Source organism: Harpia harpyja, chromosome 6 (genome assembly GCF_026419915.1).
Source record: "Harpia harpyja isolate bHarHar1 chromosome 6, bHarHar1 primary haplotype, whole genome shotgun sequence".
Lineage (NCBI taxonomy): Eukaryota > Metazoa > Chordata > Aves > Accipitriformes > Accipitridae > Harpia > Harpia harpyja.
The window spans coordinates 59,648,095-59,673,045 of NC_068945.1; the positions used below are offsets into that span (position 1 = coordinate 59,648,095).

The following is a 24,951-nucleotide window of genomic DNA, read 5'->3' on the forward strand; positions in this document are numbered from 1 at the left end:
TTTATTTTTATTATCAATTGCCTCAGCTTTTCTGATCTTGACCAGGTGCGGCACATTGCCACCTTCAGCACACTGCAAACCAAATACTGTCACACCGAGTCTAGGTTCAACAACCCTCCATAAAAGATATTGAATCTATTCATGCATCATCATTATAAAACCCACTAACTGGAATCTGAGACTATCCATATCAGTATTACCCTTTCTAGTATTACATTGTGGCAAATATGATTTAGTATACTTCCCCGAGACAGCTGAGCCGGTGTTGCTGACCAAACAGTTTTTCATTACTAATCATTCATCTAAATCAAGTGTGTGTTCTCATTTGAGTAATCCTTTGCAACCAAACTTTCTTAAGTGTATCTATTACTATAACTAGAAAGTCTTCAATATCACATTTAACTGCAAATAAATGTCTGCTGTCTGCAGTCCAAAACAGAATGCATCCTTTACCAAGGATCTTAGCCTTACAAAAAAAAACAACAAAAAAACCCCAGAGAGAGGTGGTATCTGGCAAAAGCCACATAAATACAAAGTGTTCTTTAAATTTGTTTAATTAGTGATTGCTACAGTGAAAATAATATGCTTCCCATTGCAGTATTTTAATGAAACATTGATTAACAATTATAATCCTCATTACCTCTATAATTAAGAAGGATTTCATGATTAAAAGAGGAACTGGTTGGTTTGTACCTACACTTCCAAGTAGCCTGCCAAAAAATTTGATATTAAATTGTTCTTTCAGATAGCTGCTTTCTAAAACCTAGAAGTAAAATTAGCTGGGTAGATGCCTCACAAAATGTAAGTAACTTAATATCTGTCAAACCATATATTAAACTACTTTAATTAAATTAATTTATTTTTGTGTAACAGATTCGTCCACTGCTCTGTGGTTAATTATAAATTAGATCTGCAGTCTGATCTATATTAAAGTACCTTTCTGTCTACATGGAGTCAATGAAGTTCTACATGTGCAAGCCCACAGGGAATGGATTCAAGATTAAATAAATAAATAAATAAATAAATAATTTTTCAAACTCCTGCCACCAAAGAAAAATCTCTTTGGAAACAATATCATAAAAGAAAAACAAAACCTGACCTATGTTACAATTCTAGGTGGCCCTGCTTCAGTAGGTGATCCAGGGGACTTCCAGAGGTTCCTTCCAACCTCAATCATCCTGCAATTCTGTGATTATTGTCACTTCTTCTTACCTTTTAAAAAGGCATCAGAAATTCTATATTAGATAGTCCATATCTGGTGAATGAGATACATCCTTCCAGAATATTCATCCATTTCAGGTGTCTGACTGGAGTATCCTATCCTCTGAGGATGACCATATTTCCCCTTTTCTTTTAAAGCATTTCAGAAATGAAAGTTTTGGCTATCAAAATACTATGGTGTGATATATGCAATTTTACATCTTTGCAAGTTTCAATTGGATTGGAATGAATTGGTAATTTCAATGATCTTGCGAAAATGCTGTCGGATTACTGCTTTTAATTTGAATCAAAAACTACTGGAACCCTATATCTGGAGTAGAATTAGGCAAGCGTCATCTTAAAAGCTACTACCAGTTTCTAGAATAGAAGTATAAACTCAAAAATTAGGCAGGATGGTGTACATCTACCAGTACTACTGAGAAGGTGCTTCAACATTTATAACTTGTGCTCTCTTGCCATCTCACAGAGAATCTGAATTTTAAACTTGGTGGTGCTCAGTTTTTTTGTTTGGTTTTTTTTTTTTTTTTTTTTTTACTGTTTACTGTTTCCAAAAATTTGCCTTTCAAAATTCCATAATATCAAATTTCAGGATGGTTTGCTTAAAAAAATCCCACAAAATATATTTCAGGTTTCTTACATGGTAGTGATCAAAACTGAGTCTTACTCTTGAGTTATACATAAATAATGGAAAACTTTCCATTGCAGGACAAAGGCTGGAAATTTCTACAAATATTTTGAAAACTGGTGGATTTTGTAAAAGAACTAGAATTGAAAACATGCATTCAAGACAACTGAGCCCTTAGACAAAAACAAGAAGGAAAGAAAATAAGTTACTTATATGCCCAGTCCTATCTTGCCTTCTGCAGACAACTCAGCTAAAATTCTGTTTCAAAGTGAACACTAAGAAACAGGAAGGGTTTTCTCATACAAGTTATATGTGTGGGAGACGTTTGGAAAAGCTGATTGTGATTTCCTGTTGAAAAGAAGAAAAGAAGCTGTAATTAATTTCCCAGAATGCCACCTTATAAATATAGATTCCTTGTTTTCTGAGATGACTCAAGATAGCCTCTGAGCATGCACTGGACAGTAGTGCAGGATAATGACATCAAGGTCCCTGCAGCTGCAAGTCAGAACAGGACCATGCACAAAACAGTATCATGTCTAAGAGAACGCAATACATATTCACTACATGCCTTTATGTCTGAGTCTGGCTTTTCTGGTCAGGCTTGTCGATGCAAACAAAGTAACTGAAATTCTGATTTCAGTTACATTCTGGCACATGGATATTTAAAACTTCATATTTTTAACCATTTTTTTAAATTCCCAGATTTCAATGCAGTTTTAATTTAATTTTACTGAATCTGATCTCATCCATCACATTGTATCTTCTGGAAATTAAGTTTAGTAACAAAACCTTAAACAACAGAAATCCCTCGCCTATAGCTTCATGATAATATTTTATTTACCTGCATATTGGTCACAAAGGATTCTGTATGTACTGCTTACAAGGCTAAGTCCATGAACAAAAATGCCTCTGGTAATGATATGCTTGTAACATGAAGACCAAGGCATTACAGTTGGCTGTGAAAAAACTCAAAATGTCTGAGCCATTTGATTTCAATGACTTGACAATTTCACCAGTCAGTCTGTTAACTTGTTTTAACAATTTTGACATATTTTAACTATTATTAAGAATTATTAAATGTCAAAAGATTAAATTAAATGCTCAGAAAATATCCACATTTTGGGAAAACGTGTATTGTGTATAAAACCTGTAGCATTTCACATTTTTGATGTTAGTAGTAGCTCTGTGTTAACGACAGGTGAAATGGCCAATTGTAACTTGAATAGAAAATTTTCATTATGCAGAATCCAAAGTACTTGCAAGCTAACTTCAATACATCCAGTGTAAGAATTTTCAGATCGCTTGCAAACAACCACTGCATGGCCTGTACTTAGTTTTTGCACTGATGGATGAACATGGACAGAAAACATGTGGAGTCTTCTTTTCATCGTCAATCAATAAGCCAACAAATGCAATTCAGTTTCTGAGCAGAAAGAAGTTCTTTGGTGCTACCTTGTTTCAGCAAACATTATTTACCCTTTCAGCAAGAGGGAAATTATTAAGGGAATGTAGAAAAGATTATGGAATAAATTGTAGTCTCATGCAAAAATGATTATTTCTTCAGATAAAATCAGTCTGTTCTTTAAAAATGAAGGGCCCTACATGTACCAGCAGGCTCTGCAGCCTCCTAGGCAATTGCTGCCGATGTTCAAGTCCATGTTTACATGGTGCGGACGTGTAACCTGGGATTACTGATGTGGGAAGAGGGAAGGGACAAAAAGCTGCAAGAAATCTCCTGGAAGCCTCTGCCTCTTGGCTTGGGAGCTCCATTTAAGCTCAAGCCCTTGCTCCTTGCCCGAGCTACACTGCGTGGATGTCTGTGCACATGTTGTATTTTGCTGATCCTGACCTTTTCTCAGGGCCTTCCTGGCCTGACCTCAGAGCTGTGTTGTCAATATGGACTTGTTGGGTTGACATGTGAAGCTGACCCCAGGACAAGCACTGCATGCACCAGGAGGTCTTAATATGTCCAACTTTTTTAACCGTGTCTTTTCCACACATTAGTATTTGTGTTGAAGAAAAAATAATAAAAAAACAAATAACACCCTACTTCCTAAAACAAGCACTGAGTACACTGTTACTTCTGAACTGACAGTAATTCTACAAAATAGAGTAAGACTGGAAGTAAGTCAAAAAACTTTCTCCATCCATACCGGCCCAGCAGTGCTGGTACTCATTGACACTCTCTACACGGACAGATACTGCAAACACAACTAGACATTTTATGAAAACAATTACACATGACGTTGGTTCTGTCATTCTGGATGACAGTATTAAGATTTCTATGTGAGTTTTTTCCAAGTTTTCTTCTGGAAGTGGAGGAAAACACAGAGTGAAAAGGAAAATTCTACTATGATGGAGACTGCTCACCCTCCCCATCAGCTATTTATGCACACTTGTAAGATGCCCCTGAGTCTCATCTTCTCCAGGCTGAAAGCTAGCTCTCTCAGCCTCTCCTTGTATGACAGATCCTCCAAGTCTTTAATCATCTTTGTGGTTTCTCAGTAAGTGTCTGTCTCTCTTGTACTGGGGAGTTTAGAATTGGATCTTTCACTCCAGATGTGTCTCACCAGTGATAAGTCAAGGGGAATGATCACCTCCTTCCACCTGCTAGAAATGCTCTGCCTAATGCATCCCAGGCTGCTGTTGGCCATGTCCAACTTTTCCATCAGGGCGCCAGGTTTTTTTTCTGCAAAGCTGCTTTCCAGCTAGTCAACCCCTGCAGGTACTGGTGCCTGCAGTTATTCTTCTACCCGATGCAGAACTTTGCATTTCCCTTTGTTGAACTCCATGAGATTCCTGTCAGCTGAATTCTTCAGTCTGTTGAGGTCCCTCTGGCAGTACAACTATCTTGTGTATCAGCCACTCCCAGTTTTGTAACCTCTACAGACTTGTTGAGGGTGAAGCCTGCCCATCATCCAGGTCACTAATGAAGACGTTGAATAGCACTGGCCCCAGTATTGAATCCTGGGATACACCACTTTTGACTGGCCTCTGGCTGGACTTTATGCCACTTCGCACAACCCTTTGAGATCAGCAGTTCAGACATTTTTTAGTCCACCTTACTGTCCATTTATCTAAGTTGTACTTCATCAGTTTGTCTATGAGGTTGCTAAGGGAAAGAGTGTCAAAAGTCTTCTTGAAGCCAAGACAAATAACATCATTGCTTTTCCCTCATCCACCAAGTCTGTCATCTCATCTAGACCGTTATCAGGTTGATCAGGCATGATTTCCCCTTTCACCCATGCTGACCACTCCCAATCACCTTCTTGTCTTTACTATGGTTCAAAAGAGTTTCCAGGAGGACTTGCTCCGTCACTTTCCCAGGGACTATGGTGAGTCTCACACCTTGTAGTTCCCCAGATCCTCCTTCTTGCCCTTCCCGAAGATAGAAGTGACACTTGTTTCCTCAGGAAAGAAGGAACCTCATGAACCTCTCCTGGTTTCCATGACCTTTCAGTGATAATCAAGGAGTGCCTTGCAATGACATCCACTATTCCCCTCAATACTCATGGGTGCATCCCATCAGGTCACAAAGACTTGTGCTCGTCCCGTTTGTTTAAATGTTCCCTAACCTGATCCTCCTTCACTGAGGGCAAGTCACACTAGTTCCAGAATTTCCTTCTGATTGCAGAGGCCTGCAGTTACTGGGGGCTGATCTTATGAGTAAGGACTGAGGTAAAGAAGGTAATGAGTACCTTGGCCTTTTCCGTGCCTTTTGTCAACAAGTCCTCTGCCCCAGCATAGAGCAGCAGGCCCACATTCTGCAGCAAGTCCATATTTTCCTTAGTCTTTTACTGCTGATGCTCCTGTAGAAGCTCTTTTTGTTGTTCATATCCTTCACCAGATTCAGCTCCAAGTGGGCTGTGGCTTTTCTAACCATGTTTCTACATGTCTGGACAGTGTCTCTATATTCCTCCCAGGTCATCTGTCCTTGCTTCCACCTCTTGTACACTTCCCTTTTAAATTAATAATTTTATCAGGTATCTTCATCACCTGAAGATAGAGATTCCTGTCTTGATCCTGATACAAGTCCATAAATGTATGTAAAAAGGAGAATGCATTCTTACAATGCTGAAACCATCTCTTGAAAGAAAGACTAATTTGTGATATATAACTTTAAACGTAAGAATGAGTATGTATTACATCCTTCCTAAAAGTTCCATTCACTTTATTTGTTTATTCTTCTCAGCTCTTCTATTAAACTGTTTAATAATTCTTGAGTTATTCAGAGCTCATACAATAGCTAATAGAAATCTCAAAATTGTTCTTGGCATCTTCATATCAAAATGGATGGTTACCAGCACATTAAGAGAGCTTAGCATTTCTCTTCACAAATATGCTGCCATTGAAACTAATGAAAATGTTGATACTAAGTACCCTAACTAATCTTTAAAATTATTTTAGGCAAGACACACTTGCTTAAATAATTTAAAGAAGAAAAAGTTCAGTATGAGGAAACTCATACTGACTTTTTAAATTAAGCTGATTAAAACCCTAACCGAAAAAGGAGAAAAACAAGTTTGATGCCCATGAGGTTTCCTGCATCTTTGGCTCTTGTCTGCCATTTCTGTCTTGATGCTTGAGAATGACAGCTGAACTGAGTATGTTCTAGGGAAAAATATTGAATAAACGAAAAGAACTAATGTATTAATCTATGAAGAGAGAAGCTGACCTCAATGCAGTCTGTAATTTTTCTGTTGGGGCATCTGGTTAAGGTAAACATAGGAACTTGCTATACAGTTCCCTTTTATGCTTGGCACTGGTTCTGCCATCTGCCACTGCAAATATCAACATATATGTGTGTTAATATATATATATATATATATATTTCTAATACTTAGCTTTCTTGCACATCTGCATCTATCCATCTACACAAATATCTTCCTAAATTTAGCTTGCCTGGATTACATATTTTCTTCTTCTTCAAAACATAACCAAAGGTAACATCACATAGAATGTGGTTTTCTCCTCAGTAGAAATGACATTTTGCATAAGGAACATTTGATGGAATAATTAAGTCATAACACTAAAGGAAGTGAATACTTTGGTACCATTACTTCCTCTACCTGATGTTGTTAGCTATTTTCGTAAAATAGAGTTTCCTATGCTTATTCTACTGCATCTAATTACTATTGTATCTAAGCCTAATACCATATATTTTAGTATATAAAGAAGGTCTGAGGAAAGGAACTGCCATATGTCTCAACCTAGGTCATAGTCAGAAGGAAGCTGCCTTGGCCTCAAGATAGAGACAAGGGAACACAAATGTACCAAAGAGTCAGACAAAGCACAGCTGAAAATTATATGAAATCGTATATGTGATGCTAGAGGAGTGTACACCAGTACCAAAAATAGAATATATGTAGGAAACAATGGGATATATGTAATAGAAAAATAATCTTATATTTCACACATACTTTCCACACATGGGGTCACTCATAGAAAGATCCCTTCATGCTGCTCGTTACTATGGCGACAAGGACAGCCCAAGAGCCTACTTAGGACAGAAGTTATGTACCACCTAGCCCATTACTGAAGGCAGTGGGTTATTATCAGATAAAAACATTAGTTCAAGAAACCTGTGATTGAAGACACCCTCTATAGCTTAGAGTTACCAAAGATCGATTTTTTTTAAGGGAGGAAAGACTGAGTGGATATAGTTCAGATAATAATGAGCAGACTCATCTATGCATTTTAATTTTGTTTTTTGATACTTCCAAATTCTTTCACTAATATCATCACTATGGAGAAATTCATCACTTTGAAGCAGGCTTACCTAAAGCCAATACAATGAAGCAATGTTTTACAATTTATAATATCATTTTCAAAAAGCAAATGTGAAAGGCATCCATTCCAGTATATGAAACTGATTTCATTGTCAGCACATTTTTGTGTGTCAGCAAACTGAGACAAAGAGTTTACAAAATGACAAAGATGGACAACCTTGCACAAAGACTTATTCTAAAAATCTAAAACCCAAAGGGCTTACCTATTTGAGCTATAAATGGAAAGAAGTGGGAAGAAGATGCACAGAACAATGCACATACAACTTAAGGACTGTCAGACTGCTCCAGGTTACTGTGTGTGTGTGCAGAATTTAGGAATTGGGAAATTACCCAGGAGTTTATGAAGTTAAGTTCTAACAGGACTAGACAGCTAATAAGGACTTAGGCACTTAGCTATGGAATAAGCAGGAGGTGTGACGATCTGAGTTTTATACCAAATTTAAATTTGTGTTTAGATGGAGTATATACAAGCAACATATCCACCTGCAAAATATGGAAAACAAGCTTCTCCCATTTTATAGAGATGTTCTAAGGAAGAATACATAGAGACTCTGAGGGTCCTGTGTTGTGCTGGTAAACAACTGGAATAGACAGGTTAGCTAGACATAAGAATATATTTTTCAATATAAGAGATAATCTTACACTTGAAAATGAATTTCCTAGAGATTGGCACAGAGATGCATTTAAGAAATGCTTCTTTTTCAGCACTTGCAAAACATCACTGTATAGTAAGCAGTGACAAATGGTGAACCGAAACACAGTACTAATATATCCCAAAAGCATTGAAACAGAACACTAGGAGATAAAAGAAATATTAAATTAGCATTTTCAATATTATTTTTTTCTGCAGCATCTCACTGTATTTATTTCATGAGCATCTAGCATGACAAAACAAACAGGATTCAAGTGCTATGAAATATTCTTCCTGTAAACTAGCCTAAGGCAATTTCTCTGCCTGTGCTAGCAATTGTGCTAATGATACAGTAACAGCTTTAGAATAATCCCCTTCACCCTCAGAAACACAAGCAATCTTGTATAAACAGAAGAGAAAGGATCTCAAAGTTCTTCCTTAGCCAGTTGTAGGCAAAAGACAAGACACTGCACACAATTGTCTTGTGTGTAGTGGACGCATTATTCTGTCAATGATAACAGCATCACTTAACAAGAATAGCAGCAGCACAGGCAGTATGCCTTGGCATAAAATAGGCCTTTCCATTAGCTAGTACACATCAAAAATCAAATTAAGGCTACTGGTGATCTAAATTCAGTGAAATATACATCTGTTTAAATTAATTAGTGTGATCCAGTAATGGGATTCTTCAACAGGTGGAACAGATGCTGGTTGAAATGATCAAGTTGTATTCATTGACCTTAGCTCTAACAGCAAAGACAAGCAAAGACATAATTGTCAGAGACTGTGGATTCTGCAGGACATAAACATAGCATGGTGCAATCATATTTTCACTGACTTTAACCATAAGATTGTATGTCTAGTCACTGAGTTACTGTTTTAAAAACCAGACAGGTACAAAAATCTCACTGGCAAATATTCAACCGATTATTTACCCAACAGAATTAGAAATAGAAAACAATACAAAAATAAAATTAAACTCCAGCTTTTCAAAGGACATCTTCCTCCTTTCCTCTTACTGTAAAAAGTACTAGTTATATATTTCACCCCCAGTTTCTTCTCCCTCATACTAGCTTTATGCCAGAATAATTTCACAGTCCTTGAGTTACTTCTGATATACAGAAACTGCATCTATGTAAGAAAGTAATTTTTAGTTCTCTCTTATTGCTTGTAAATAATTCAGGATATTTTCAAGGCAATATGTGGCATAGGACAGTTCTTTAGGAGACTTCAGTTACCTGGGTAATACCTCGCGAGGCCAGTTGCACTACCAAAAACCTGCCATAATAAAGTGGGGTCTTCTTCTCTGTTCCGCTTGAATACATCATCCAACGCTGCAGTCCAGTTAAGTTCATTTAACACTATAGTTGCTGTCAGAGAAAAAACATATTTGGTATTACAAAGTTACATCCTAACACAAGCAGCCGTGACTACAAAAAGCAAACCAAACTACTGCAGAAAGTAATAATATTTCATTTAACTAATCCACAAAGTAAATTTAAAGAAACACAGTCCTCTTCATTGGGAGTTTTCTTTAAGAAGTTCCTTATGCTCTGTTCCTCCCATTGCATTATTTGTATGCAATGACTGCTGGCTTATTTGCATAGCCAATATCTTCGACAAATAGTTTGTTTATGAGATGTCACTGTAGTTGCACTTCCCAGTTATAGAAAAATACATGCAAGCATATAAAGTTGATGTTTACTAATTACAGCATACTGCAATAAGAACAACTAGAATGACATCAACAATAGTAGGTATTTATCTCTTATAAGGTAACAAAGACATCCCTTTCCAAATGGATGCTCTAAGAGGATTGTATGGGAAAAAGGCAATGATGAGTTATTTGAATTATAGTATTAAGGTGGGACTGCATGCACAGTAGTACTCATTATTGCATGCTAACAAGATCTTAATGTTTATAGATGTGATCACTTACAGAAAGATCAGCAATGTGAACATTAATATTTATGACTTGGGTCAGTTCCACAATGAACTTAAAATACAAGGAAATTCACATTTCAACTAAACACAGTGTAGCCAATTATACAGAAACTTACATTCACAAAGTTGTCCTGTACCAATGCTTGTTTTGATCAATCAAATATATTACATAATCAATCAAATATATAATATATTAACATTTTCTATGCCTTTTTGAAAAAAGATACGTTGGGAAACTTACTCTAAAACTGATGAACACTGCTACAGTAATAGTCAATTGACTACAGTCAGTAGTCAATGAAATTTTATTGTGATACAGAATACCTTATGATATAACTTATGATAAATCATGCTTTTCACCTCATTTAATCAGCTGTAAATATCTCATTAATCCCCCCTCCTCCCCAGTCTTAATAATGTTAGGCAATAGCAAGTATTCAGTTAATTAGAAAAAGCAAGAGTTTTTTGTTGGTTTGGTCAATGATTCTTTCTTTTGTGTTGCCTAATGGCATTGTATGTAATGTTTCTAAAACTGAAACACCTAGATTAGCAAGCCAAGAGTGGAAAGGGAACTGGAGGGGAAAAAACATTTGAAAACAGCTAAAGATGAAGGTATAAATCCTACAAAAGTTAACACTGTAATACAGATCCTGCTTACACTATGGTATTGCACACAGGAAAGAAAATTCAACTTCTCTTGCTAATGGGCAAGTCAAGTTGAAATAAACACAGTTCATGTTTAAGGCCCCTGAGTGGCATCACAGTACAAAATTTGATATGTAGGCCTACATTCTAGCTCTCTGCTACCGTGAAAAAAAGAAACAATAAAAATAAGGACAGGTTGAAAGTTAACATTTGACAGGCCATTTCCAAAGTGAGGTTGTTAACAGGTACTAGAGAAATGAGATCACAACATCAAATTTTATAGGCTTGTTTTTAAAGGTTAAGGAGAAAATTGCTACACCATGTATTTTGCAGAAAGGTTTATCTGTTTTTTTCAAAGTAGTTTTAAGATAACATTGCTCTCTCAAGATAGAGCTTTTTATAGAAATATCAATTTCCAACTCTTGAGATTCCCTGTAAGCAATAAGCTTGTACTCTCTACCTGTCTCTTTGTAAAGTAGATAATTATAAATATATATATGTTTACTTAAGAAAGAGGTATAATTCCCTGAGGCACCATGAGAAGTTAATTATCATTTAAAAATGGTTACTGTTCAATTATCTTTTCTAGATCCTGTTTGACCTACTGTGTAATAAAGCATTATGTACAGACTTTCTAAATTTGACTTTGTGTCAGATCTTACTTCCAGAAGTGGCTCCATGAAGTCATTAGAAGCTCTGTCATTTACTTAGACAAGAATTTCCTTTCAGCTTGACTTTGGTTTTTTTCATGTTACTGTTTCCTCATCTGATGTACAAAGTACTTGGCCCAGTGGAAGCCTATGCCAATGGTTCCTGCTGGCACTGGAGCTTAGGACACTTACTTAAGGCACATGGGAGACAATATTTCTTACCTCTTTGCCAGCTGACAAAGCATTTAGGTTTCAGGGTCCTCTGAATTCCCAAGCCCCATAACAATATAAACCAATGCATTTCTTTGGCCTTGTGACCTTAACTTAAAATTGCTGCAGCCTCTACCCCCAAATCTGTCAGTGGCTTTACCATCCTGGTCAGACCACTGATACCCCTATTCAGCAAAACATTCAATCAGGAAAAAATATCTTTAAGTTAATCATTCTAATAAATGCTTTTCTAAATTGGTGACCATACACCCCATAAAAAAACCTCTTCACATCTGAAATGTGATACAACATTTCTAAAGAGAGGATTTCCTTCAGACCATAAACTTACTAATGAATAAACTATATTCAATGAAGATATATTAAACATCTAATTATACATTCACAAATACTGATGCAAAGAGTGTCTGTGTAACATCACCCAAAAATGTATTGTAGTTATATATATATGATCCTGTATGTTTACACATACCTCTGCACATACACAGTCATACGTATACAAATACATATTTAAAATATATGCATATACAAAAATGGACAAACTAAAGAGACAATCTACAAATAGTAAAATAACTAAGTCCTGAAGTACTGAATGGATATATTGGAACTGATAATTTCAGCATTTTATTAGACTTGTTGAGATTAGGCTATAAAGCAAAAAAATATAGCTTACTAGATCTTATTTGTAATATTTGTAAAGAAGTGATACTTTATAGTCAGTCAAGAGTTTTATGATCTTATTTATGTCCCACTTTCCCCTTCCTCCTCCTTTATAACTTTCTCCCAGAGACAAATAAAATACCCTAAAAAAATGCAAGAACTTGGAGCAAGGGGAATAAAAAACAACCCAACACATCTAGTTGGAATTAAAAAAATAAATAATGTAGAATTCCAGATGAGCAACAAGAACAGAGCATCCTAACAGAAGTAAAACTAAATGAATCTGGGAAAAGGCTACTAACAGTATGTAACATATCTGTTCTCAGGTACTGAAAAACATATCTTCCTGCACTCCAGAAATTCATAGTTAAGTGATCAAGTCTCATTTCAGACATAAACTTTAACAGCACACATGTAAGGTTCAACATGTACCACCTTCCTCTTAATTCACTTTCTCATTATGACAACAATTTGTGCTTGGAACAGACACACAGAGTTTATTTGGTGGGACTGATAGGTAAATAGCTGATTGTACAATCATTAAAACAATTATTCCTGGAACAGTTTGTTATTTGTAATTCAAACTTGCTCCCTTCATTCAGGGTTTTTGTTCGTTTGCTTTATTCTATCTACGTGTACTTGATACAGAATGCACCCACATTTGTGTTAACTAATCCAGTAATCAGTAAATAAGGAAAAGGGTGCTGGGAATTTAAGCTTTAATCAGGTATTTCTCTAAGTGTTTTTCCACAACTTGTATTATTCTTTTGCTTCTGCTAAAGAATACACCCTGGACTTCAAAAGGCAAGCTGTAAATCAAGTCCCCTACTTTTTTTTTAAATGCAATACCTCTTGTAATAGGCAATTTCAAACCAATACCTCAAGATTCTTATTTAAAGTCCACAGCAATGGATTTGAAACTCGCCGACCAAAGAAAAGCAAGCAAAAATGCTCATAAACAGCAACAAAACTATTCTTCAAATGCTTCCTACTAAAATATCATGATTCTCAATTTGCACATAAAAATCAATGCAGTGCTACTTTCACTAGCTCATAGTAGAGACTGTGGAACCTGTCAGAATACCCTAATTTGAGAGACATGGATTTATACTGACTTTGTGAATATGGTGAGAATTTCATTTATTTTTCTGTTATTAAAAAAAATGCATTTTACTAACATAAAATGTTTAGAGGTGTTATAGCCACACCTACTGAGATGCTGTATATCTTAGAAACACTTGCTTCTCCTTTTGAGTTAACTTCCGCACAGGAAAGAGCTTTTGACTGATAATTGGCAGAAAATCTAGTTGAAGACAACTCTCCAATAAGCTTATTTCCAATTCTGCTAAAAGAAGTCTTTGAAGATTACTACTTCAAAGTACTTCAGCTGCTACCTTTCACTTGATATGGGCAAGATGAAAAAATAAAATTTATTGTCACACAATGGGAAACATCATTCTTTCTGGCTAATTCCACTGAACTCCATCCATCTTTTCCTTTTTCCCCTCTTCTTTATGACATGAGGTTTAGGGGCCTTGACAAGGAATGGATTCAATTTTCCTCTGCAAACACAATCAATATAAAATAAAGAGCACTACCATGCTCTGTTTAAAAGAACTGGAATACACTTCTGATGATTTATTCAATATACAGGCCCTGTCCTACATACAAGGTAGAGTACAACTTTATTTGAAAAGCCTGAGAGCTATTTACTATATCTGAAAATATGTGAGCTGCTGTTCCCTGACGTGGCAGCTACACGTACACTGGGTAGAACAGAAGAGAGCTCCTCAGCAGTTCATTAATCTTCTTCTAGCGTGTGGAATGTATTACACTTCCATATCCCGTTTAATGAAGTAGACTCATTGATTTCTTTAAAGATAACACTGACTAGTTATTGTTATGAATGAAATATATATTTACAATCAAATATTATGGTATTTAAAACCAGGCACAGAGGGACAATACATTTGCAAGTGCATCTTTTTGTATACATGTGTGCAGACACAGAGGCTTCCATCTGTAGCCACGCTAATCAGGTATTATAGAAACTCTTCTGAAGGTATAAACTAGTCTTCTTTATGATTTATGTGTTTCACTAATTTTTTCAAGATTACATTCCTTCCAGCTTTTGTTAAATTACATAGAATGTTACACACTCTCAAATGTCACTGGAAAGTGGTACTCCCATTTCGTTTTACGTTGGACTAAGAAGGAATGGTCTTTTTGATTTTAAGGTATTTTTAATTAGATTTTTTCACTGGCTTATATAGATATGTGTGTATATATATGTACACACGCATACAAATTTTCTCCATAATTCCCAAATATAGTGATTCAAAGAACTATTCTGGTAGTAACTTGAACATCAATCCTTCAAATTTAGATGCATGTTTTAAGCCATCTTCTCTCATGCAAAGTTCAGCATGAGCAAAAGGCCAGAGCAAAGGAAAGATTATACTAGCTCCAAACTGAACACGGTCTCCAAGGTAACTGGTCCTCGGAGTAGAATCAGAAATCTGAATTTAGATACTTAGGCTTTCTATAGAAAACAGCAGGAAAGTGTCCAACTCAAAACAGTCACCCAAAAAACTTCACAGCTGATTAGAAACCAGTTAAAAGTGAGTCATAGGAAAATTCTGAGAGCTAGGGGAACTGGGGAGTGTTTTATCCAACCTCTCTATAGAGTTTAACCAAATAAACCAGAGCACACTGTGAGATACATGCGTGGATTGCAGGAGTGTGTATCTACGAACTGCATGATTTCAGTATAGTTTGTGCACATACTCCAGAGTACCAAATTTATCAGATTAGTTACAAACATTGTAATAACTTGTATTTAGTTTGAAAACATCCACCAGCTGATTTGGAAGTGTTCTATTTATTTATTTATTCAACTGCATACTTTGAAAGGTAAAGAATTACAAATGGGAAAAATATTACAAACTGAATAGACTGTGTTCATTTTTATCAAAACAAGGATTTATGAATGCAAAGGAAATTTATTCTTTTCATTCAAAGCACGGAAGGAAAAGAAAAAAATAAGTCTTAAAATTTAACATACAATAGCTGTTATATAGTGGCATTTCCAATTGGGTAGGTCATTACTTCGAGTGATGCTCTGCTGGATCTTGTATATATATAACAGTTACAAAATCTTGCTTTGAGAGTAGCATTTGTATTTCCTATCATAATGGAATTCAAAATTACTGGATAATCAGAACTGTTTGGGTAATATGCATTCAGTGGTGCATAAAAAGCAAAGTATTAAAATACAATTTTTAGCATATGGAACAATAATGAAATCAAATAATTTCAACCTCTAAGATTGCTGAAAGAAAACTTTATAGAGTAGATATTTTACACTCTTAATTAAAAGCATAAATGATAAAATGTCAGTACTTTTTTCTTTAAATGAACAACTTCTCTACTCCCCATTAGATATGTGGCATTATGTCCCAGACACTTCTATAAATAATTCTCTGAAGAAGTCACTGAAGTCCAGCATACTGTTGTGTCTGTGTCAAATCAAGTAAATTAACTGGCAATGCCATACGCTGTCTGCTGACTGGCTTAGCTGCCACATGCTGATGGCTAGAGAAGCACAGTAAAAGCTCATTAAAATAAGAAACGCCCAGGAGAAGGAAATGAGAATAAAAATGTCAAGGAGAGAAGATGGAATTAAGCTTCTATTATAGCTCAACAAAAAAGAGTTAATATAACGCAGAGTCATAGACTCTTCAATATACACTCATAATTTTTCAACAAGTTACTTATCTCTACAAAAAAGACATCTATATTATATACTGCAACCAGTCTTTCTGCATCTTAGAAGTTGGGAGGGATGAACACTGTTTTTTGCCTTGCTTCCTCTAATATCAAAATATACCAGAATGTATTCTAGAATGGAATAATACCCGATGTAACCAACCGTACAGTACTGTAGGGTTTTTTTCTGGGAAGATGGCAAGAAAACAAAATATATGAAAGATACTGTTGATTAGAGTGCTTCTGGAGGACTTTCAGATTTTGTAGAGCTATGCACAGTGTAAGAACCTAAGTAAATGAAAACCAGAACGAACTTATTAACGTAATTACAGCATATCATTATTTTTTACTATTTATTATTAGTTTTTACAGGTAACTTCAAAGTAGGCCCTCTAATTGGAAATAATTCCTTTGTTAAAAAAACAGATGAAGTATTATTTTTAAATGACTATGCTCTATTTTTATGGAAATATCAGGGATTAAATATCAACAAAACACCCACTTAGAAAGTAATGATGACTATATTACACTTATTAACTCTGGTCTTCCTTCACTTTGCTCTAATTTTTTGTTAGCATTTCAAAGGATATCATAGTGACACTCAAATTAAACTAGCTATAGAGATATGCTTGATCTTTAATGAAGACTTCTCTCTATAAAAAATTTTAATTAGTTGTTAACAAAACCAAACCAACCCAATCAAAAGACCATCTGGAAATGGTTCTGGAATAGTTTACTACACTTTGCCTTCAGTCTGCCAGGGTACCACCACTTCAATAATTTGCCAGTCACTAGAGCACCTTACTAGATCAGTAAATCTTAAGCAGTAGCTGGGTTAAGAAAAAGAGCTAGAAATAGGCCAACTAATGCAAAAATGTTCTTTCTCCTACCTCATGCTTTCTGCAACTTTTTAACTATTTTGCCGATTCCCATTACAATTTATATTACTTGTAGTCTGAAAACTCAATTAATTCCAAAATGGATGCTATCACATTAGCTTTATGTAGATCACCTATTAAAAAGTTCTTACAATTTTTCTTACAACATGTACATTGTCCTTCAACAGCAATTCCTTCTATCCTCTCCCCAGCCATGGTAAATTGGAAAGCACAAGTATCTCCAGCAAAGATAGAGATATGTTAATACAATAAAATAAAGATCGCTTGACACATTGTCTGGGATACTGTGTGTTTGTTTTGTCCATTATGCCAAAGAGATGAATCGCAAGTGGACAAAGTGCTGAAAATGGACACTAAGATACCTGGTGAAGAACAAGAAAACTGTCTTCTGAAAGAAGACAGAGTTTGAGTAATATAACCTAGAAAAACTGAGGCAGAGTCAGAAAGCAAGCCCACCCCTGAAAAGGGTATGTAAGGATAAGGATGCCAGTGGCACGATAACAAAAGGGTATAAAGTACTTAACAATAAATTGGAGCAGGTAATTAGGAGGCCTCTTTTAGAGCAGAAGGTCTTAGAATGGTCTTCTGCTAGGAGACACAAACAAGGAGCCCAGATCTTTTAAGCCAGAGCTTGATCAGTTTATTAAAGCAATGAGACTGACTAGCTAGATTAAGAATTGGATTTGTCAAGCAAAAGGTGCCCTGTTCTGATATATCACCCTTTGTTACCAATAAAGAAAAGGTCCTTTTAGAAGCTGAAATTTAGTAACCATAAACACTACAGTTTTATACAGTGTTAATGGCAGCACAAGAATTGGAAGTAAAACTGCTTTTCTGATTAATTTTTAATTCATGAATACTAAATGTTTGCAAATAAATGATGGATAATTTTTTACTACATTAATATGTATCTCTCTGTAGTACATACATATGCATGTTCTCTATATATTATAAAATCTATCTTTTAAATATATATTAAAATTATGTATTATATAAATATTTTCTATATATTACATAGATCATATATGGAGAACATACATATATATCATTGGCAATATATTTTTCTGAGGTTTAGGGCATTTTAATAAATATTAAAATAATACAGTGGATTCGGCTAATGGCTTCTAATTTAATCCCCATACAAATGAAATATTAATGAATAGCAGGCTGGTTTAATCTATCTAAAGGTATCTCTGGCAACAGAAATCCAAGACACACCGAGTGTGAGGGGAATACAATGCACAAGCGGGCAACGTGAGAAAAATGATGATGAGACAAGGTCTGTTTCATCACCTGAGCTGGTACAGATGTGACAGCTCCTGCTCCTTGTCAATATTCTAACTAACTCATGGACGAGTCTTGCAGACTAAAAATAACGAAATTTCCACAACCTTTCTTTTTGTTGTTGTTAGTTTTGGCCAAGGGTTGCACCAAAGAGGAAAAGGACAGATACTTTCTAGAATTCAGCTGCCCAAGGAAGAACTCCCTCTCTCCAACAGATGAAACATCTGTCCCACGTGGAACTGCATTATGCCTTCTTGGAAGTCAAACACAAAAATAAAATAGAAACTGTATTCTATAGCCTGGCATCATCATAGGTATTGTACCTCAACTGTTAATTAAGCTTGGTTGGGCATTGTTTTCCAGGTTGTATAGAGGGAATATGAATAAAACTCTTCTCTCTGAAAGATCAAGGGGCTATAGGGTACTAGAAAGGTGAAAGTTCAAAGCTTGCTCCTGTACAAACAGAGGTTCTCCTTCTTTCTCTGAAGACTTTGCTATTTCTTGCTATAAACAAAGACTTTGTCTGTATCTTTACAAGAGGAAAAATATATTATTTTTATTTCATATATAGCATTCAATCTACGAGGAATGAAACACACACTGCCAGTCCTGTGCTTCCAAGATGCCAAGCTGAATTCCACTCTTGGGGTGAATCCTGGCCTTCCTGAAGTTAATGACAAAACTCCTTTACTGCACAGGGAACTGAGTTCATCCTTCATCTTCAGAACACTGTAACCGTGCAGTGTTCAGCTGCTCTCTCTGTACGAAGTATTTTGTCAGTCTAATGCAATAAGCAGATCTAAGAATTAGGAGCCAGGACTTACTACTTTAGATTTTTTAAGCAAATGAAAAAACACCACCCATACAAATCACTTCATAAGACTCAAAATGCCTTTGAAATAATGAAAGACTCAAAAGGATCTTCAGGAACGCAGTAAAATTAAGCTTCTTTGTAGTTTTTTTTGTCTGCTTCCATGTCATCAGCACTCTTAGGATTCATCTGAATTTTCTGCACTCACTGCTTTATTCACTCAGCATAGCAGTTCTTTGTTCTACAATGTCCAAAGAGAAATACATTTTTATAATCATGCACTTGCTGAAGATCTCCTAGTTTTTAATTTACTTTGTGATTATATAAAACCACAGGAAGAGGCAGTAAAGTTGCAGAAAACAACCGGAATGGGATGAAGAAAGAAATCTTACTGCCTTATATAAACCTACCCTATTGTTTAAGAAGAAATCTTATCACCTCATATATATACCTACCCTAATCGTTTAAATTGTACCAAATTTCAGCTACTGTAGCTTCCCATATTTAACTAAGGGCCATAATCCTTCCTGAATGAGTAAATACTGCATAAATAGAGCTTTTAAAATCAGAGAAGCTGCTGAGTTTGAGGTTTCTAAGGGCTTCTATATAGATCATTCCCAATAATAGGAAGAGACCAATTTTTTAAGGAAATACAGACACAAACGGAACAACTGCTAGAATGAAAAAATGCATCAGGAACCAAAACGGTTAAGAATATATTATAAAGACCTCTGAAGTCATACAGTATTTTAAACAGCTACTTTATACTAAAGTCAGGGAATGAGGATACAAAGTACCACATTTCCTAGGATAAGGAAGAGGATATAAAAATATGAATCTGGATTTACAATAACGCTTTATGAAGGAGTCATATCATATAGTGAAACACAACAAACTTCAGCCCCAGACTTACAGGCATTTCTACACATACTTAACTTTCATTTTTGATAAATGAGGGAAGCAAAACTGAATGCCAGGAGCTTAGTACCAGCTAAATCCCTGTCCTGGCTGGGGTTAAACCACGACAATCCCATCATGCTCTGACAATCTGCATCAATTCAGGATGTACTCCTGGGAAATAAGGGTCCACATCTGCTAACAGCCCGCTGCAGCAATTGTTTCAAAAAAGGTAAAGGAAAGACCTAGTGGTATGGAGTTTTTTCATATCACTTTAAAAAAAAATGATTGTATGAAGCAACAGAAGACTTATCGTAAGTGAGAAACTCATTACTTCGCTTTTCTAACAGCGTACTGGTTTTAGTGGCTTCACTTATATCAGCCAGCAGGGCAGTGCAACGGAAGCAGGCCTGTATATTGAAACGGTGCTGGGGATGTGACATTCATATTATACAGGATTTGGAGATTTTATTTTCTGCTACATCTAATCTGTAGCCTGAATGCCCATTAACAGTTGATGTGGGCCAGGTGCACTGTGACAGTGCACCTTCTGGTTTAGCTGCATTGGAAGGGAATCCAGCTGGCACACTGAGATGGCTCAGCAATGTCAAGTGCCGTAACTTGGGCCAAACAGTGTTTTCTTCCAAAGGCCACTTCTGACCTGAACTAAAATACTAACATAGACAGATCCAGCTCTCATGAAACAATAAAGAAGCGTCAACTAAATTAGAGAGCTGAGAGTGAGAACAACTTGCTTTTCAGTGATAAAGAAATTCACGGTCAACAGGCAATACTTAGCTTCATACTCAAGAGTGTCATTCTGTCTCGAGCACAGTAGTAAAGAAACCAGAGCTGGGACCCCAGCTTACGGAAACTGATGTAACAATATTGAAGGTGTTGGTGCTAAATTAATTTGATGTACATGCTTTTAACTTTGATTCTAATACCGACTTTCAGGAAAATCTTTGGCATATCATAATCTTACTAAGCATCTTGCTCAGCTATAGAACAGGAACAATTTATTTATTCTTAATGTCATTGTCAGATCTCAGTAACAAACTTTAGGAGTCTTTAATGTCTTGAAGGTCTTTTCAGTGATTTCTTGACATAATCTGGCACTGGCACAAAAGCAGCTTTATGATGTACGTAGTTTCTGTATAGTTTATGAGTCAACATCTGGCTAGCATTTTGCAGTTGTAAATTCATGTCAGAAGAGTCATATGTAAACAAATTACTTCAAGAATTTCTTTCAAAGCATCAATCCAACAATTGGAACATTGACTGATGCTTGCACAGCTGTCAAACCAAATTCACTTTTTCATGTCAATATATGTAGTATTTTTTTATTTCAGATATTCAGGCTTCTGATCACTGGCAGAATTTTTAAAAGATTTTTTTTAGAGTCAAGAAATAAAAAGTACTAAATTTCCAAGAATTCTTCTTAAGTAAGACATATCTTTTTTTGCAGAAAGAAGAAAAAAAAATTATTCCTTCAGTTACCTACAAGATAGAACCAAAAAACTGGCAAGGTACAAACGTTCTGGATGACAGACATCTACAAACTTACTTCAGGGACAACCTTTAAAGAAACATTGTAGGACTAACCAAAGACAATTTTTTTCTCACGAAATGAGATTTCAGGTGTATGACCTAGTGAGTAATCATTGGGTATCTCTCCCCTGCCCCCTTCTTGACAGCTTATGCCATAGCAAAGCATAAAATACTGTCAAAGGCAAGCAGTTCGCGCTTTGTGACAGCATACAGCAAACCGACAAAGCAGACAAGCTATCCATCATCTGCTCAGAAGACTATAACCCCTAAGGCAAGGGAATGGAAAAGCGAAATGCTGTAGCTATGTAATTTGTCATGATTATTTAGTTATTTATTAATATATTATGATTTCATTTTGCTAAGTATGATCTAATCACGTAAGCAGGAATCTTTCATGTCTTGAAAATTTTAAAATGAGAATTAAGACCTGACGTATTAAGACAAACATGAGCAGGGGATTGAGGGAAGATCTGTATCAGCAGCAGCAGAAGAACAGCAGCTATTGCAGAGTTGTGCCGCACTCTTCAATTTTACCTACTGTCCTCTTTTCTGAAAAATAAATACAACTGCTCAATGTCTCTCTGCTTCTGACCTCTCCTTCCCTGTTATCTGTTACAGACAAGTCAGATCAAAATAAGGAATAATTTGAAAATGGAATGAAATTTTATTTACTATAAATGGAAGAACTAAAGGAAAAGTAGTGCAAGAACCCACCTGCTGCAGAAATGGAGACATTCATGACAAATTAGCTGAAAAGGTGTGTTCTGTGCAGGCATGTAGTGAGATACCAAAAAATAAAAAACATTTTTTGGGGGGAGATCAATAATCGGAAGCAACGAATGAGACATTTCATAACAGTAACTCAAGAATAATGCTTGTGAGACAGGAAGAAAGTATTTCATGAAATTAGCTCAAAAATTAGTACTGATTATTCCAAAGGGAAACACGGAATAAAACATTAAACCCATATGACTAACTGCAACAAAGCTACTTGCAGAGATGCATAAAGAAAGATCTTTGGCAAATTATATATTTTGTACCATCATCAACCTTCAACAAACACATACAAAAATTATAAAAAAGGCACATATACATCATTTGTAGCTAAATACATTTTAAATATTCAATGTCTCCTGGATTAAAAAGAAGTAAGGGTAAATTCAGATTTAAAAAAAAAAAAAACAAAAAAACCCCACACCCCAAAATGGCATTCAAATTTTACTATTCTTTATGGATTTACTGCTTAGGAAAAAAAGGAAAATCAGCAGTTATCCATTTAGAGATATATATTCAAGCTTGCAGCAGACTGTCAGAATGATACATTGGTTGGATCACTATATAATGCCTTTAGCTCTTGCATAATAACAAAGCACAATTCCCAAACAACTTCCTAGTTTATATACAGACAAGAAGACTTTACATAAAAATAAATAATATAAACTCATTTTAATATTTAATCTATGTTCAGAAAGACTGAATATCCTCTCTTCTGTATTTTCTACATTTTATTCTTGTTCCAGCTCACTTCCATAACCAAAACTATCAATCTACCTATTTTTATGTCATTTCCACCTATATCAAGTGATGTTAAGAATTAAAACACAAGCAGCACCCACATCACTAATATCAGCATCACATTACTGAGCTAAAAATTAGGTGAAAAGTAAAGATGCAACTGTTATACATAAACAAAACATGTATTACTGATACTTCACATAAAAATAACTGATTTTTTTATTCAGGATTGAATTCTCAGAAGTAGACCTGTACTCCAATGATCCTGGGAAGCTTTAACTGCTCAAGACAAAGATTAATTTTGAAAGAACAGATTTATAGTTTAGTTCTAGAATGTGTGGATTCAAATAGAACAAGCAGTTTAAAATAATCATAACATTTTATGTTTGTAAAATATATTTCAGTAATTTTAAAAAATGCTTGAATTTTAAAAACTATACCCAGAAAAAGAATGTTGAACTGCACAAGAAAACTGATCTGTGTTCCAGTAGAAACGTAGGATTCATAGAGCAGGCAAAACCCACAACATTTGAACAAACACAAAACACCTCATTTCCTCACAATAATTATATAGATTATACACATAATTATGTAAACATACGGTTATATATGTGTATACATACATACATATATACACGTAAAAGCTGTGAGTAATCAGTTCAATCTATGGTTAAGATGATAAATACAGTTCTCACAGTGGAGTAAGAAGAAGCTGAGATGAACATTTACTTAATTTTCCCTCAGGTTGCATTTTACTTCAGTCCTACTCTAGGCTTCCACTAGCCATTCCAGCAATTTATATTTTGCTCATGATCTTGCTTCATCTGCCTAGAGCTGTCAGTGTTTGTACCCAGCAAGATGCTGTTAGGTAAAATAAAATAAAATAAAATAATCAACTGGAATGTTTGTTTTCTTCGCAAAAATGCAAAGAAAAAAAAAAAATAGCAGGACTTACCAGTACATTTTTTAGAATTCCCTGGGCCTGAAATCAGGACATAATTCACCATTTCATCCAGTGACTGTATTCACTGATTTAATTAGCATTACATTACCCTAAATATTGCAAATAATGCACTCTTCAGTGGGATCTCCAAGTAAAAACTGAATCAGCAGATGCATCAGCAACATAAACATACAAATTTACTGACGAGAGTAGTCTCACTGATATTAATGCATATTTGTATGCTAGATTGAAAGTTTTATTCCCTCCAATGTGACTAGCAAAACTGAATACCAACACTGCCAGCCACTGTATCAACACGTATTACATGGTCAGATTTTATTATTTTTTAGGTCTGCAGAGTATATCAAATAGAAAAACAGAGCAAAGTTCTAATGCAGGAACTCTGGCTTGCTCTTCTTTAGACCACTAGGTAATGACAATGATCATCCGCCTCATCGTTCAGTTCAGTCACTTCAAGATGACCTCAAGCACTGAAATTAAACACTCAAGTAATATTTCTGTCTTTGGAAAACTTAACTACCAGAATGCATGAAAAATGCTAATGAATCGTTCATGAAAGATCATAAATCAAACAACTTATCTGAGCAAGTAGGAAAGAAATCTCAGCGCTTTTACAATTCTAATCTTAAGAGATAAAAGAAGAAATTAGCTCAGTGACAATCAGCCCCTCATTGGAAGTTCAACAGCGCTTACTGCATTACCCTTATTCTTCCTTTCCCATATCTCTATCTGCACATATTGATGACATTTGAAGCATTTTTCAGTAGTCAATACTAGTGTTAAGTAGTTGAACGAACCTTCAGAGAAGTAAGCTTGAAACATCAGTAGTAAATAAATTACTTACCAGTGCCATAAAGCAAAACAGATAC

At 35.4% G+C, this 24,951-nt stretch overlaps 1 protein-coding gene across 15 annotated transcripts in view; it reads right to left on the minus strand.

Annotated features, from left to right (window-relative positions):
* Positions 1-24,951, minus strand: part of CACNA2D1 (calcium voltage-gated channel auxiliary subunit alpha2delta 1) — a 433,632-nt gene that overhangs the window by 124,030 nt on the left and 284,651 nt on the right. For all 15 annotated transcript variants that reach the window (XM_052789138.1, XM_052789141.1, XM_052789144.1 and 12 more), the window contains exon 7: positions 9,505-9,636. In XM_052789138.1, the coding sequence (XP_052645098.1) occupies positions 9,505-9,636 (132 nt within the window). The remainder of the gene's footprint in view (positions 1-9,504; positions 9,637-24,951) is intronic.